Source organism: Scomber scombrus, chromosome 6, assembly GCF_963691925.1.
Source record: "Scomber scombrus chromosome 6, fScoSco1.1, whole genome shotgun sequence".
Lineage (NCBI taxonomy): Eukaryota > Metazoa > Chordata > Actinopteri > Scombriformes > Scombridae > Scomber > Scomber scombrus.
This window is the reverse complement of record NC_084975.1, coordinates 26,822,290-26,838,913: the sequence shown is the minus strand read 5'-3', so window position 1 is coordinate 26,838,913 and position 16,624 is coordinate 26,822,290. Positions and strand designations below refer to the sequence as shown.

At 39.1% G+C, this 16,624-nt stretch overlaps 1 protein-coding gene across 1 annotated transcript; it reads left to right on the top strand.

The window, feature by feature from the left end:
• Window positions 1-3,759: 3,759 nt before the first annotated feature.
• Window positions 3,760-15,494, top strand: slc12a3 (solute carrier family 12 member 3). Its single transcript, XM_062421615.1, has 26 exons — window positions 3,760-4,044; window positions 4,293-4,427; window positions 4,920-4,995; window positions 5,152-5,247; window positions 5,507-5,646; window positions 5,762-5,872; window positions 6,157-6,268; window positions 6,481-6,611; window positions 7,476-7,560; window positions 8,133-8,293; window positions 8,778-8,885; window positions 9,168-9,291; window positions 10,013-10,114; window positions 10,266-10,421; window positions 10,531-10,630; window positions 11,507-11,618; window positions 11,720-11,857; window positions 12,480-12,586; window positions 12,732-12,814; window positions 13,031-13,108; window positions 13,217-13,315; window positions 13,474-13,585; window positions 14,624-14,710; window positions 14,885-15,017; window positions 15,149-15,216; window positions 15,307-15,494. Exons 1-26 carry the CDS (start codon window positions 3,760-3,762, stop codon window positions 15,446-15,448), a joined length of 3,081 nt encoding a protein of 1,026 aa, XP_062277599.1. The 3' UTR covers window positions 15,449-15,494.
• Window positions 15,495-16,624: the final 1,130 nt, after the last annotated feature.

The window sequence follows — 16,624 nt, the reverse complement described above, 5'->3', positions numbered from 1 at the left end:
TTACTTTACACTTAAGGTCCCAATGTGTAATGTCTCTTTGTTGTTCTGTTTTGAAAGGAAATGCACACAGTAATGCAATAATTCCATTTCATAGGACTTTTGATTAATATAGACAGTAAACAATACATTTAGTAGTTGCATTTCATATGGTAGATACTAGTAATGTACTTCTATTTTTTTGCTTGAAATATTGTGTGAATAGTACAGATTAATTGGTGAATATGATATATATTGGTACACTGTGAAGCTCCCTCTCATTAGTGATGCCAGGCACTGGGCTACAGAACACTGTATTAACTCTTTCCCTTTCTTTACTAATGCATCATTCATACCAAAGTGGAGGGATCATATCGATTTCCATCATTTGTTCACTTTACAGCAGTGGGTTGAAAAATTATTTTGCAGCACTGCTCTATGACTGTGTTGATCAGTGGTCTGAAGATTTATCATTGGAATAAAACAGTAATACATTAAAGTTGAGTCGAGCAATTGATCCACTGAGCTCTGTGTTTGGACTGAAAACTTCCATCATCTGGAAACCCAACGATCCAAAGTAGAAAATAGAATCCTCTCAACCCTAACTCACAGTTGGTCAAGTACTGCTCTTACACACATGTGGTGTAAGAGGTACTTGCATTCATACTAGCTTGCCAGTTGCAGTAAAATGCCCTGCAAAGATTTCACAAAAGGCCAAACAAAGAGATAGTATTCTTCCTCAGTGTGAAGGACGGTCTCTGACTGACCTGATCCTTCATTTTTTTTCTCTCTCTCCACTTCTGTAGATTCAGGAGAGGAAGAAGACTGTGGAAGCAGCAGAGGGGATTGTGGGCCCTTGAGGAGCCAGTGAAAGGAAGATTCATTGAGAACCCTGCTGCCCTCCAGCCCTGCCCCACGGATAAAACTTCATGGTGTCCTGGGGGAGACCAGCACAAAGTGTGGAAAAAGGGGAATCAGCTATCTTGGCTGGTTAATGGTTTAATCCGTACAAAAATGTATGAGTAAAAATGAAAATGTGTGGTTTGGCAGGGAGTTAACTGGGCACAGCAACTTCCCAGACTGACCTCTTGTTAACAAATGATATATTACATGTTATTTAATAAGCTTTAAAGGTGCTAGATGGATGTTGTTACCTTTGGACAAAGCTAAGCTAACAGGCTGCTTGCTTTAACCTTTTATCATATAGGTATGAAAGTGGTTTAAGACCTTCTCATTTTACTATATTTCACTAATAAGCATATCTACCCAAATTCCAGCCTATTCCTTTAAATACCTGCTTTAATGCATCTTACAACTGTAAAGATGTTCATAAAAATTTCTTAAGCATTTAGCAGTTAAAGCTGGGGGTGTGGGGTATGGTCATTGAATACATTTAAAATTATGTGAGTCATCTGTTATGGCCAATATCTACTATGACCAAACCTTAACCCAAGTGAAGGCTGCTGGTGGGACATTTTACTAACATTCTTTATGTTGGATTTTCCTTTGGTATCTTTCTGTATAGGTGTAGCATATGTATGGTAGTTTATTACTCATGAATGTAATGTAAGGCCACACTGAGTAATATTTGTTTCATCTACAAATATATGTTTGGGACACCTTTTTTAAGACAAATAACTACTTACATTACTCATTATGAACAATGACCTTGGCCATTGTGACCCTGTACAACACAAAGTGTGTGTGTGTATGTGTGTGTGTGTGTGTGTGTGTGTTGTGTGTGTGTGTTGTGTGTGTGTGTGTGTGTGTGTGTGTGTGTGTGTGTGTGTGTGTGTGTGTGTGTGTGTGTGTGTGTGTGTGTGTGTGTTTGTGTGTGTGGGTGCGTGCGTGCGTGCGTGCGTGCGTGCATGTGTGTGTGTGTGTGTGCTAGTTAAGCATTATTGTAAAAGACTATGTGAACTGAGGTCTCAGACAATTGAGCAGCATGTATTGCTTTAAGCAAAGCGTTAGCTATCATTACATTGTATCTGAACATGAAAGGTCCAGGACACCGCAGAGATCCTAGATAGATTTACATAAACCAACAACAGTTCACAACTCAGAGAAACGCTATGGCAGAGAACTAAGAAAACATGTTATCAGCTGTTAAAGGATAACAGGTTCTCTGTCCTTTTTAAAAAACTTGGCCTGGGTTTAATTTCAGGTCAAAGCATCATGTTTTCAGGCTACTTGACATTCAATTCTCCAATCTCAAGCTCTAGGGATCACACAGCTGAAGGGGTAATAGACCAGTTTAATGATTTAACAATGTCTGAAAACCAAAGAAGTAGTTCCGAGTAATCAGCCTTCACTTTCCACTTTTCAGTGGAAGTTTGCACTTCCATTGTAATCAAGGACACTGTGTAACTGTTCTGTACAACTGCGGCCAGGACAGTTTGTTGCTCAAAGTTTGTCAATATCAAATATAATGACTAATGAGACTGTAACCTCACTTCATTTAAAATATATTATTTTCCTGTACTATTAGTGTGATATACAATAGGTACAGACTGCGCTTATATATTAGGCTGATGTTGGTCTATTTACAAAATAGGTGTGGTGTTAGTGTGGCAGTTGTTTGACTGACTGAAGATGCTACAACACATTTTTTTGGGTTCAAAATTTCAGACAGAGAAGTCAAGAATCCAAAATTTTAAATTATTAAATTCAGTATGCTCAGTTCTTATCTAGCCTCCACTCAAAAAAAGGAAACTAGTTAGCTTAAATTGCTGAGTATTCCAGCTTCCTTCCACAGACCCAAAACTTGCAGGTTAGGTATTTTGGTGACTCTAAATTACATGTAGGTGTGAATGTGAGTGTGAATGTCTGTCTCTATACTGTATGTTAGCCAAGTGATTGACTGGCAACCTGGGTTAACCCCGCTTCTCACACAGTGTTAGCTGAGATTGGCTCCAGCTCCCTGGAGACCTTCCAGAGGATCAACAGTCAAGAAAAAGGATGGATGAATGGATGGAAGTACATAAGTGAAAATGAACATCAAAAATATCTATACTGATTTTTTAGTAAAAATTACATTTAATTTATTCCTTCTGACTGATCGTCACTGATGACCTTGTGTTGTCTTTGTCAAGGTCTCCTCTAAGGTTAGCTGCTGTATGTAATGATGCTGTTTACAACTCACATTCTAACTAAAACTTCCTGCAGGAGATTAATCATTAATAAGTGTGATTATTTAACAAAAGTACTGGCAAAAAAACACACCTACATGCTCAACAGAGCTATACAACAAATGTCAAACATGTAAGAAGTGGAGGTTAATAACACATTTAAGGCGGCAATATTTAGACTATGATACTATTATACTCAATTCATTAGTATTTGAATTCACATTTTTGATGCGGAAAACATTGACTCTTCAGAAGGACAGTCCAGCACACTATAAATAATTTTTCTTTCCTGAACCAGCACAGCCCAAAAATGAATTTGGGTGACCCTACAATGTGTAATTGCCCATGTCAGACTTAATAGTTCCTGTAATGAGTCTTGCTTGACTGTTCAGTGAACCAACCTTACGTAGCCTGGAGCCCTTCTTGCTTGGTTAAGGTCAAATATAAAACCAACCCTCACAATAAAGCCTCCTTCATTCACCTTAAACTACAGAATGGCTCCATGAAATTAACTGACTGTCTGACCGGAGTAGAAGTAAATAAGCAGTTGAAGAAAAGGATTTTGGACAAAAAACTGCATCAAAGACTAACTGATCTGGCTGTCTTTGAGGTTTAAATCCACTTAAATACAGAAAAGACCATTCTGCCATTCTGAATGGAGCTACCAGCAGCCAGTGATGGTGTTCATCCAGCTGCATACAGACCTAGACTTTCTCAATCAGGAATCAATGGGAAGGCAACACCAGGTGGATTTAATGAGTCTGATTGTTATCAGTACTATGGGGACAGGAACAGCGTAGCATCCCATGGATCTGATGCTGTAACCGGTTACGAAACTCTGGACGCCCCACCACACTATGACTTCTACACTAACACAGAGGTGTGGGGCAGACGGAGGCGCTTCAGGCCATCACTGTACCAGCTTTACTCCAACCCTGGGGTGAGGAATCCTAATGAAATAATTCAAATTGACCAATTCTGTATTATGTTTAATAGATCTGCATCACTTGTAATGTTTCTATCACTCTTTTTGCTCTTCCTTTTTCCTATTAAAGGGTGTTTTTTTGGAGTTTGACTGTATTAGAACTGGGAGTCTAAGGCTAAATTGTGTCATACTGTATGCTGTAAAGCCACTTATTTTTGAGCTAGAGTGTATGAAGCTTACCTTACTTAAAATGACTTGACTAGGATGACTCCAAACCTCCCTTGTATGAGGAAACCACGGGTGCACAGATGGAAGGAGACAGCTCCGACTACGACGATGAGGAGCAAAAGGAGCCGCCATCTGAACCTACTCGTTTTGGCTGGATACAGGGAGTCATGGTAGGTGGCATTAGACTAGTGTGTGATCTAGTAAGCCTGTAATTGTAGCCTGCAAGCCAAAATTGATACATGTAGAAGTAAACTTCCCCAACTGTAGCAGACATTAACAACATATATTAAATATATTTAACTATTTACAAGCCAAAAATTACAATATTCAGTATTTTTCTGATTTTTTCTGTTGTTGAGTTACTCTTAGATATAGCAATACCTTAAAAATGAACTTAAACAATATAAAGTGTAAACCATTAAATTTACACTGCTGTAATTACAAAGTAATAGTAATAGTAGTAAAGTAATAATATACCGTACATTAGTCAGAGTGTCGGAGAACTTAAGCTGTTTAAATTGTGGTGAAGCTAGACTCGATTTGACAACCTCAGTGGTATTCAATAGCTAAATATGATATTGGTGATTAACTTAACAGATGCTTGCTGTGTTTAATCAGATCTGGTAAATGTATACAGTTCAGTCAGTAACTGTCTTTTGTAGATCCGTTGCATGTTAAACATCTGGGGGGTGATCTTGTTCCTGAGGCTGCCTTGGATCACTGCTCAGGCTGGTATAGGTATATACAACAAACCTTTTAACTCACTTTTTATAAGCTTGATCCACACAGCACTATTTATATATATGTCTTAGATGGTTCAGTGTACAAATCTTCTGTCAGGCTCACTGTTATTATTATTATTTCTCTTTTTCTCTCTCTACATTTCTCTACCAGGTATGACCTGGGTGATTATCCTGCTCTCCTCTTGTATAACTGGGATCACTGGTCTGTCTACCTCAGCAATTGCTACTAATGGCAAAGTCAAAGGAGGTCTGTTCACTAAGGGATATGTGCAACAATCTGCATTTGCATGTTGCCGCAACAAAAGTCGAAAACTTATGTGGCTGACATGTACCAGCATATACAATACTGTCATATCAAAGTGGTGTTTGAAATGTTAGTCAAAGGAAGTACTAACACCAAGACTGTACAAGACATTGGTACTTTTATATTGCCTGTGACTGCGAACATTTTGAGCACATTTCCCCAAATACTTGTATCTCACAGCCCCCAACTTAATTTCCTTTAGGTGGGACCTATTTCCTAATCAGTCGCAGCCTCGGCCCAGAGCTGGGTGGGTCGATTGGTCTGATCTTTGCCTTTGCCAATGCTGTAGCTGTGGCCATGCACACTGTGGGCTTTGCTGAGACTGTTGCAGACCTCATGTGTGTGAGTACAGTAGAATGCAGTGTGTTAATGTGTGTACACACCCTACAGTACAGAAGACAGTGTTTTGTTTTTCTCCTTAAACCCTCCTATAATTTCTTTGAACTTTCTTCCTCAGGAACATGGAGCTGTCATGGTGGACCGAACTAATGACATCCGCATCATTGGCATTGTCACTGTCACATGCCTACTAGGCATCTCAATGGCTGGCATGGCATGGGAGTCGAAGGTTTGCTCAACCAAACCAAGTATCACAAGCATGCATTTTCTTTTTTCATGGATGTATACAGTATTAGAGACTGGCTCGTCATTGTCTGTGATTCCATCATATATAATGTCACGTTTCTCAGTGGTGAAATGTAAGGTACATTTAGTAATGTAATGTTACTAATGTACTAAAAGGTACCATGTGGTCTTTTTGACCACTTAATAAGTGGTTGTACAGTTGGTTGTTTTTGCTTGTAAAAGTCTGTGTGCATCCATATTTTTACTGTATACTACTGTCTTCCACAGGCCCAAGTTCTGTTCTTCCTGATCATCATGGTGTCATTTGCCAATTACATTGTTGGATCAATCATTCCTGCTTCACCAGAGAAACAGGCCAAAGGTTTCTTTAGCTACAAAGGTGAATTTGATCTGTTCTGTCCATGCAAGGCTTTCCTGTTTCTATATGCACTGAAGATATTTCGGGAGTGCTTGTTTAAACACAAATCAAGACTCACTAGTATTAATCACAAATGATAGAAGTAAAGCATTTTGCTATGATTAGCGGCTTGCTGAAAGTAAATATCTCTCTCTCTCAGTGCTCTCCAATAAACTGACTTTTGCCCTCAACAGCGGATATCTTTGCTGCCAATTTTGTGCCCAACTGGCGAGGACCAGAGGGCAGTTTCTTTGGCATGTTTTCCATTTTCTTTCCCTCAGCCACTGGTATCCTGGCAGGTGCTAATATCTCTGGTGATCTGAAGGTATACATGTACTAGTTTCTCTCTTTTATTATTGTTCTCTGTGAACAATATTCCCTCTTCCTCACACTTTTCTTGTCTAATCTTGTTTTGAAATATCATGTTGTGTTCTCAATGGCATAAATCTGTTTGTTTGCTTTATGTGTCAGATATTTTTTCGTTGCTGCAAATTACAAACCAAACCAAATTAATTACCTGTACTTTACTATGCATTGATCTGCCATGTTAAAGACTGTGTAAGGTGAATTCAGACATTTTCTTCTAAACACATTAAATAGGTCATAAATGTATTTCTAAAAAATGTGTAAAAAGCATTTCAACCATTTAGATTTGAATTGTGGAGCTAGGCTTCACAAACTGTGTTTCAACATTTCTGTGTTCAGGATTTAGTGGGCGGGTCTGACAATCACTGCTGCGTTACGTAACGCGCCGGTGATTGCTGTAGTGGTATAAATACATTCAGCGCACACTACTACTACAATCTACAGTTAGCCAGTTAGCTGACATAGCCGCCGAGTTAGCCTCTGAGCTAGCCGCTGAGCTAGCTGCCGAGCTAGCGGTAGAAAGTTCTCAGACGTAGCGTCCATGTTTCGGGTAGAGATTGTGACTTTGATTGACAGGTGACACTTGGTAGGGGGCGGGGTTTTCAGCGAACTCGGAGGGGACGCCCACAGCCTTTGGGGGAAGAGAAAGAGGCTGATTTTTACACAACTTTGAAGCCTAATTTCATATATTTGGTGATTTTTTTAATCATTAAAATGTGGCAGGGTGGTTAACAACACACTTTTCTGTGGTATGTCAAACTCAGAACACATATTTATTCTTACTTTACACAGACTTTCAAATATTTTTTCCTCTCCCTTCCAGAATCCAACAGTGGCCATCCCCAGAGGAACACTGATGGCTATATTCTGGACCACCTTGTCCTACCTCATCATCGCTGCTACCATTGGTACAGTATGACCACCTGCCAAATTTGGACTACGATTGTATTTTACCATATAGTGAGCTCAATTTTCAATCAACCTGTGTTGCTCGATGTACATTCTCCCACTTAATACATGGCTTATTACCAACAGCATGTAATCATTTGACATAAAATTATGAATCTTTATTGATAATTAATTTAGATTTATCTTGTAAGGATTTAATATGTGTAATGTTGGGTGATCAATTTTCCGTATGTAGTAAAAATGCAACAAATCCAGAGGTAAAGGTACTCAAGATAAAATATGTAATGTTCCATGTCCAGGTGCAGTCTTGTAATAATATTACAACATTGTCCACATTATTTTAGAAGAAGTAATGTGTGTAAAGTCTGTAGATATGGTGCCATTAAAAACAACATGCAGATAGTGTATATAGTAGGTGTATACAAATGGTTACAAACAAGCTGTATGAAACCGTTATGTTCAGTACTAAATCCTGTTCGGCTGCAGTCTCTTTTGTACTTGAGGTTGAATGAGCTTGTGTGTTTGCATATGCATATTTGTTCATGTACGTGGGTTGTTTGCTTCCTTCCAGGATCCTGCGTAGTACGGGACGCATCCGGCCTATTAAACGACACCCTGTACTCCTCTTCATCCAATGAGGATTGTGTTGATTTAGCTTGTCAGTATGGATGGGACTTCACTGAATGTATTAAAAATGCAACGTGCACCTTTGGCATCAGTAACTACTATCAGGTCAACACACACACGCACACACACACACACACACACACACACACACACACACACACACACACACACACACACACACACACACACACACACACACACAACATGAAAATGATTGATATATTTTTATTTACTTATTTATAGTCACTCACATGAGTACAAGCTCCATACAGTATGGGGGATGTGAGTATTTTATAGACAGATCCTATCCTTTTTAAACCCAAACAGTTACCTCATGTTGCCACTTGGGGTCGCCACAGCTAAATCTGCCTCATTCTGCTGTCAGTTCAAAGACTTTTATTTGACTTTGCTAAAGACGACACAATTGCAAAAACAGTTACAGTTGCAAGTCAGCAGTAATGTTGCTCCGCATTAATAATACTGTCTCTGTAATAATCACTTACATTAAGAGTGAGTCACCTTGCAAACAAACAAGCAATTTCACCCTCTGTGAGAGAAATCAGACTAAACAGAACATTTCTGTCAACAGTCTATGAGCATGGTGTCGGCCTTCGCTCCCCTTATCACTGCTGGTATATTTGGTGCAACACTGTCCTCTGCTTTGGCCTGCCTGGTTTCTGCCCCCAAAGTGTTCCAGGTATACACACATACACACACACACACACACACACACACACACACACACACACACACACACACACACACACACACACACACACACACACACACACACACACACACACACACACACATACACACACCCACAGCCTTTATAGTGTCTCATGGAAAATAAAAGTCTTTTCAAAGTAAACAGCAACCTTATCCATCTTCCTGTACCTGTGTGAACACCAGATGTTATTATCTATAATTTAATCTTGTGACTGACTTTTTGTGTCTCCTTTTTATTCTCTTTTGGCAGTGTCTGTGTAAGGACAAACTCTACCCTTTCATTGGCTTCTTTGGCAAAGGTTACGGCAAGAATGACGAACCACTGCGAGGCTACCTCCTGACGTACATCATCGCTGCTTGTTTCATCCTCATTGGTGAAGTTTTGAAGGGATTCTATGACCACTGTCTAGTTACAAAGTGGGGAGAACTGTTTTATACAACCCTTTCTCCAGAAGTGAAAGTCCCATTCATTCTTCCCACAATTCTACCTGACTCACAGCTAGAGCTCTCTCACTGCTTTAATTGGCCTAAAACTCTCAAGAACAACTGCATTAGAAAATATGTATTCTTTGATAAAATGTCAAATGCAATGATGGTGCATTTTAAATTCACTACAGCACTGTCAATGACTCTTACTGGCTTATTCTCCATTGCAGCAGTGGCTTAGTCTCATTGGTACTGAATTATTTAAAGCCATTCACTATGCCAAAATGATGGACAAAACATAATTTCTCAGAAACATAGTTGAAATGTTTAATACTGGTGGTCCTAACATAAATCTACAGGGTTGTTACATTATCAGGGAGAGTAGAATAGTTTTAAGTTTGGGTTTATTCACATCAACCTGTTTTATTATAAAATACTGTATAACATATTAGACTTTGGCAGGGATACGATACATTTCTGGAATTATTTCCATCGTTATTACTGGTATCTATTCATCTCATCCTCTATCAATGAGTAGTTGAAAATTCTAGTAGTTGAAGAAATTGCAAATATCATATATGTACATCCAATATTCTAAATAACACAGTAGTTTTTCTCTGTCTTAAATAAGTTTTTTTGCTGTCACTTTCCATCTTTCATCTCCATCAGCTGAGCTGAACACCATTGCTCCCATCATCTCCAACTTCTTCCTCTGTTCCTACTGCCTGATCAACTTCAGCTGCTTTCATGCCTCAATCACCAACTCACCAGGTAGGACACTCATGAATGTTCCAATAATAAGTATTAAAAAGGTTGTTATGCAACATTTAGCAATGAAATGTAGAAGAATTATGTCTTGAGAAAGCAGAATCTCTGGTTGTGTGGGCATTTGTGTGTGTGTATGATAAATGTGTGTGTGCAGGTTGGCGTCCTTCCTTTAGGTTCTACAGTAAATGGCTGTCGCTGCTGTGTGCTGTATGTTGTATGGTCATCATGTTCCTGCTGACTTGGTGGGCGGCTCTGATTGCCTTTGGCCTTGTTGTCATCCTTTTGGGATACACACTCTACAAGAGGCCTGGTAAACTCATACCCACACACACATGCACAGTCTGAAAGGCCAGTCAAGAGTCACAGAACAAACAGTTCCTCTGCTACATCATTGTAACTCTGCAATGCTCTGTGCTTAGCTGTGAACTGGGGATCATCAGTCCAGGCGGGCTCATATAACATCGCTCTGAACCAGTGTGTGAGCCTCAACCAGGTGGAGGACCATGTCAAGAACTACAGGTGATTATTTTATTGTCTTTTTAGTATAGGGTAAAAAAGGTGTAGTGTAAAATTGTAGTCTTTAGTTGAGCATGATGGCCTTGTCCTTACTAGATTTTCTGTTCTCTGGTGCTTATATAATAGATAAATTGCTTCTTATGAGCTTCTGTTCAGACTGTGGTTTGCATTGCATTACAAACTTGCATTTCAATGATAATTTCCTGTAATTAGTGAACAAAAAAATAGTGTATACCTCTCTCACGTCTGTACGGTAAATATGAAGCTACGGGCAGCAGAAGTTTAACTCAGATTAGTACAAAGACTGGAAACGGGGAAACAACTTGCCTGGCGCTATCGAAAGATTAAAACGTCTTCCCACCCGCATCTCCAAAGCTCACTAATTAACACATTTTTACATCATACATCTTTAATCTGTACACAAACCCAAGTGTAATAAGTAATTTCACTGAGGTTTATGGACTGGATTATTTTTGTCTGGGAGCAGTGACTTCCTGGAGTCTCTGCTTGTAGCCTGGCAACCCCAGGATGACTTCAAGACTCCAGGAACTTTTTCACTTGAAGACATGTTAGGTATGTAAGGACCTCTGATCTCACCAAGCATGACCCAACAGTCATGAATATTTATTAATGTATACATGAATTCAACATGTTAAATATTCACGGTATCAAGAATAAAAAACAATAAATAATTGACCGTTATGTAACTTTAACTGATCTGGGTCAAGATCACTGTATTTAAACTAAATCAAGTTCTTATTCAGTCTCATTTCCATACAGAGTAGGAAACAGTGAGTATTCAAGCATGTATGTGTTGAAACATGTTGTTACACCTTTCAACATCTGACTCAACTTAACGTAACTTTGCTTTCCTTTCAGACCACAGTGTTTGGTGCTCACAGGTCCTCCCAGCAGTCGTCCAGCTCTGGTGGATCTTGTCAACTGTTTCACAAAGGGTCTCAGTCTCATGATGTGTGGCCAGGTGGTCACTGTGAGTACAACTCAACATGTACACACACATTTGCATCATTCAGTGGAGATTATATCTTAAAGGATTGGTTTTTGACTTTCATTTCACCCTGTATGTTTCAGGCTGGTCCCACTCCATCAGTAGTGGACAAGGCGAGCAGCGACAGTCATGTCACCTGGTTGAACCAAAGGAAGGTGAAGTCTTTCTTCAGAGATGTGGTGGCGACAGACCTGCGATCAGGGGTTAACATGCTGCTACAGGTCAGAATAACACCAGCACTGTTTGTGTAACAGAGGCAATGCTCATTGGTCTACTGGTAAGTCCACTACTTTGGTCCAAAGTGAAATAAATCAACAACTATTGGACGGACTGCTGTAAGATTTCGTAAATAACATTCATGGCCCCAGAGGATTCTTTTAGCATCAATTTTAAGTAACAAATGTCAAATCTCATAATTAATTATTTGAACTTTATGATCAAATACCTGTAAAAACTAGGCAATGGCATTCCCATCAGCCTTAGCAAATGTCAACATGCCGATATGCTAAACTAAGATGGAGAATGTGATCAGTATTATACCTGCTTAATATCAGCATGTAAACTATGTCATTGTGATAAATGTGATGAATTTGTTAGCATTTAGCTAAGAGCTCCGAGCATGGTTCATCTGTTATGAGGGGTAGTTAAATAATATGTTAAAAATACACCCTAAAAATATAATAAAACAACATATCTTATGAAAATGTGTGCATACATTGCAACATTGACATTCACCAATAAATTATGTTATTAAAACACTTTATTATAAAAAAGTAATAAATAAGAAAAATCTTATCAGACCTCTATTATCTACTTGCTCTTATGTTGCTAACTGTCCACCAGGGATCAGGTTTAGGTCGTATCAGACCTAATGTTCTGCTGATGGGTTTCAAGCGAGACTGGCGCAGTGACTCACCTGAAGCTGCACACAACTACATAGGAATACTGCAGTGAGTACAGTGTGAATAAGTTCACCTCATACTGATGTACTGTGTGTACTTTTATGAGCACTGATTATCTTATTTTATGCAATGAAACTGCCTGAAACAAAGAATGTGTGTGTTCATGTCATGTGCTTGCATGTCCGTCTTACAGAGATGCATTCGACCTGCAGTACGGCGTGTGCGTGCTGAGAATGAGGGAGGGACTGGATCTCTCTCATCCATCTCAATCACATGGTGAGATCCTTAATTCAAATTAGAGTAGAGTACGCTGAGAGCAAATTAGTTTCATACCATAAATAAACTCTGACTGCTGCTACAGAATCAATGTCAGCTTGTTTGAAGTTAACAAGGGGCATGGGGGGGAAGTGTTGTCCACAATCATCCATCATCATTATATTTACTGACTATAAATGAAACCATTAACACAGCAAAGTCCTGTTTTTATTTCAGTCAATGCAGGCTTTAATGAAGGCCCAGAGACCATAAACATTAAATCTCCCCCTGTCCGCCTTCAAACCATCACTACCTGTAAGTATATGCATGATTATGATTTATATACTTTTTTCAGTAAACTGCACACACACATATGAACTCCATAAAAATAACTTGTTTCTGTGTCCTCAACATTGATTGCAGCTGCTGTGTCTATTGAACCAGAGCCTCAGCCAAGTACAATGTTTCAGAAAAAGCAAGACAAGAAGACAATCGACGTGTACTGGCTATCTGATGATGGAGGTCTGACCATTTATTCATCTATCGACTTCCTCTTTTCTTCCCTCTTGAGTATTATTCCAAATTTCCTCATCAACATGTGTGTGTGTGTGTGTGTGTGTGTGTGTGTGTGTGTGTGTGTGTGTGTGTGTGTGTGTGTGTGTGTTTGTGTGTGTCACCAGGTCTGACCCTGCTCCTGCCCTACCTGCTGACCCGGAGGAAACGATGGGCCAGATGTAAGGTTCGAGTGTTTGTGGCAGGAGACACAGACAAGAAGGAGGAACGGAAAGAGGAGTAAGAACTCGGCTTACGGATATCAATGTTTTATAGACACTTTTCACAACAGACAATTTGACTAGCATAGCAAGAAATAACTGGAAAACAATAAGTGTAATTAATAACATTGACAATGACTCCAGTCTATTTAAACTTCAACAACTGATTTTTAAGCCACTTGGGGGCAGCAGACCCAACACAATGTTGACTTATTAGCACTTTAAAAAGTTGATATAGCAATCTTATTAGCATACAGTTGCTTATTTCCACATCTGTCTAACAGACATAGAGCATTTGTGGAGCTGTGTTTCTGGCTACCTGATGAATGTACCTGCAATATTTACTGTCCTTTGAGCTCTGTTGTGGTCTCACCAGCTACAGAGCTAAACATTTGACTCTTTTTTTTAATTCATTTATAATATTTGGAGGTATTTTTTTATCTTTATTTGTAAGATACATAGAGGTCGAAAGGAAGCAAGAGAAGAGAGAAATGGGTATGACATGCAAAAAAAGATCCCTTGCCAGAATTTAACCAGGGACTTTGTGGGTATATGGAATGCGCTGTAACCGCTTGGCTACCAGGGCACGCCAAATATTGGACTCTTTAAAAACTAAATCCACCACTGTTCACCAGCTAGTCACTAACTTTGCATGCTGCATGAAGCATATGGTCCGATTTTAGAGCCTTCTCCCATCTCCTTTGTTGAATGAAACAGCTGCCCGCAACGCTAACAGCACTGATGAGAGCCGAGAGAGTGAATTGCAGAGTTGGTGATACTGTATTTCTCTTTGAGTCTGTCTCTAAAATTGACCTCTGTCAAACCACACATACTAGTCTTTTTCTTGCAATTTGTTGTTCGATCAAAATTGATTAGAGCATCTTGAAGTATCCAACTAGGCCATATCAGTAAAGCAGCATGAATAAAAGCAACACAGTATTATTCATGAATTATTTTAACTACACCTTTTCCAACTAGTTAAAATGTCTGTCATTAACAAAAAAAAGTTAAAATAGATCTTTATCGTTCACTACGGATTTACACACTCTTTTTTCAGGGTGTTGGCACTGATCAAGAAGTTCCGTCTTGGTTTCCATGATGTTGAAGTGCTTCCTGACATCTTCCAGAACCCCCAGACTGAAAAGTAAGCCTGTCAAAGCTAGTTCATGAGAATGAAGCGATGCCAAATGCGATCAAAACCTCAACAAAAGGAGGTCATGATGAGGTTTTTCGGATGACATGTTGAGAGTAGACGAACAATTCTCACAATATGAAAAAGAACCAATGAATCTAAATCCTGTGTCTCTGTGTGCTCCAGTGTTCATCAGTTTGAGAAGATGGTGAATCGCTACAGGCTGGAGATGAACCCCAAGCAGGACTCTGGGATGCCGAGAGCACAGGATGAGCCCTGGAGGATCAGCGACCAGGATCTGGAGAGGAACAATGCCAAGGTCTGACACACACCAATGCAACCTGAGTCACACACATTTGGATACAGAACATGTAGAATTTAAGAAGAAGAATAAACCAAAATGTCTCTCTTTTTATCCTCCACCGTCCTCTCTTTCTCTGTGGGATTCAGTCCCTCCGTCAGATCCGTCTGAGCGAGGTTCTGCAGGACTACTCCAGAGATGCTGCACTGATTGTTATGTGAGTACAGACGATGATTCACGCAGATCATATTAGATTAACACAAACTGCTCACCTCATTAAATCTTCTTTTGGTGTGACTCCTGACAGCACCATGCCGGTGGGGAGGAGAGGAGTGTGTCCCAGTATTCTCTACCTGGCATGGCTGGACTTCTTGTCACGTGATCTGAGACCTCCAGTCCTATTGGTCAGAGGAAACCAAGAGAACGTCCTCACCTTCTACTGCCAATGAAATGCTTTCTTGAGTTTGATGATAGATAATGAACCACACCATCATCATCCTGACCTTTTTAACTGACATAACAATGACTTTACAATGATTAATGATTATATGATTTTGTAATTAATGAATGATTCATATAATTAGACCTTTTAATCCAACATCTCGATGATTTACACATTTTAGAATTGCTGTATAAGTGAATCACTCATGGGAACAGATTTAAAATTGAAGCCATAATTGATTGTGAAGCCTTTTTTTTGTCAAATTGATTCGTCATTTTTTGAAAACATTTCCAATTATGTGCTCATTAATTATTTTGTTTCTTTTCTTTTAATCTGTGTCACAAATCAATGCACTGAGGAGTTACTTTAGTTAGGGACCGAGCCGAAAGACAAGAGGGCAAGGACTCCAGAGGACCCTATTGTTATTCCTGTTTATAATTGTAACATAAAGATAAAGAAAGAACAAATGAAAGGCAAATGCTAAACATTGTGCTGCATGTTAGAATGTGTGTGGTAGTCACCAATCAACAACAGCAGAGGCACTTTCACCCTCTAGCCCACTCCTTTCACCTCTTTCAATCATTAATCTGCATGCTGATTCTGAGCAGTGCCACGTTGTATATCAGTTGGTAAAGATAGTTTTTGTAGAAGTATACTTTATCTAGAGTTGTTTAATAGTAATAAATCTTTTCAGAAAATCCTGAATAAACACCTGATTATTTCTTTATATATATATACATATATATATATTTCTCACATTGTTTTGGACAGCAGGGTATTGTTGTAATAATGTGGCACGAGGCCTGCTAAAGTGTCCTTGAGACCCTGAACCCTTATCATTACCACGGGTGTTTGACATTTGATATTTCCTTTGACATTTTTGCAGGGAAAATGTATATTCCATTAGATTATTTTGATATCAAGCTCTAAAAAAGCAATATACATCAATATCTCATCATTCCTGTATGTATGTATGTAATATATATTTGAGTTTGAGACCTATTGCCATTTTTGTTCACACAGGTTCACACATTCTCCTTTAAAGGCAGATTGCGTCTTTTAACTCTTATAAAGAATATGTAATTCATATCATCCAAACTTCAAAGTAGGCCCCCATGCACAGAACATCACTCTAACCATTTAAATATTTCGTTTTTTGTTTCCGGTGTGTTCAAAACCGGAT

Bases quoted from the DNA above. Each gene is read 5' to 3' on its own strand.
- slc12a3 (XM_062421615.1), top strand. From the start codon at position 3,760: ATGGAGCTACCAGCAGCCAGTGATGGTGTTCATCCAGCTGCATACAGA. The intron at 6,269-6,480 runs GTGAATTTGATC...TGCCCTCAACAG, and splicing joins AGGTTTCTTTAGCTACAAAG to CGGATATCTTTGCTGCCAAT. The intron at 8,886-9,167 runs GTATACACACAT...CTCTTTTGGCAG, and splicing joins CTGCCCCCAAAGTGTTCCAG to TGTCTGTGTAAGGACAAACT.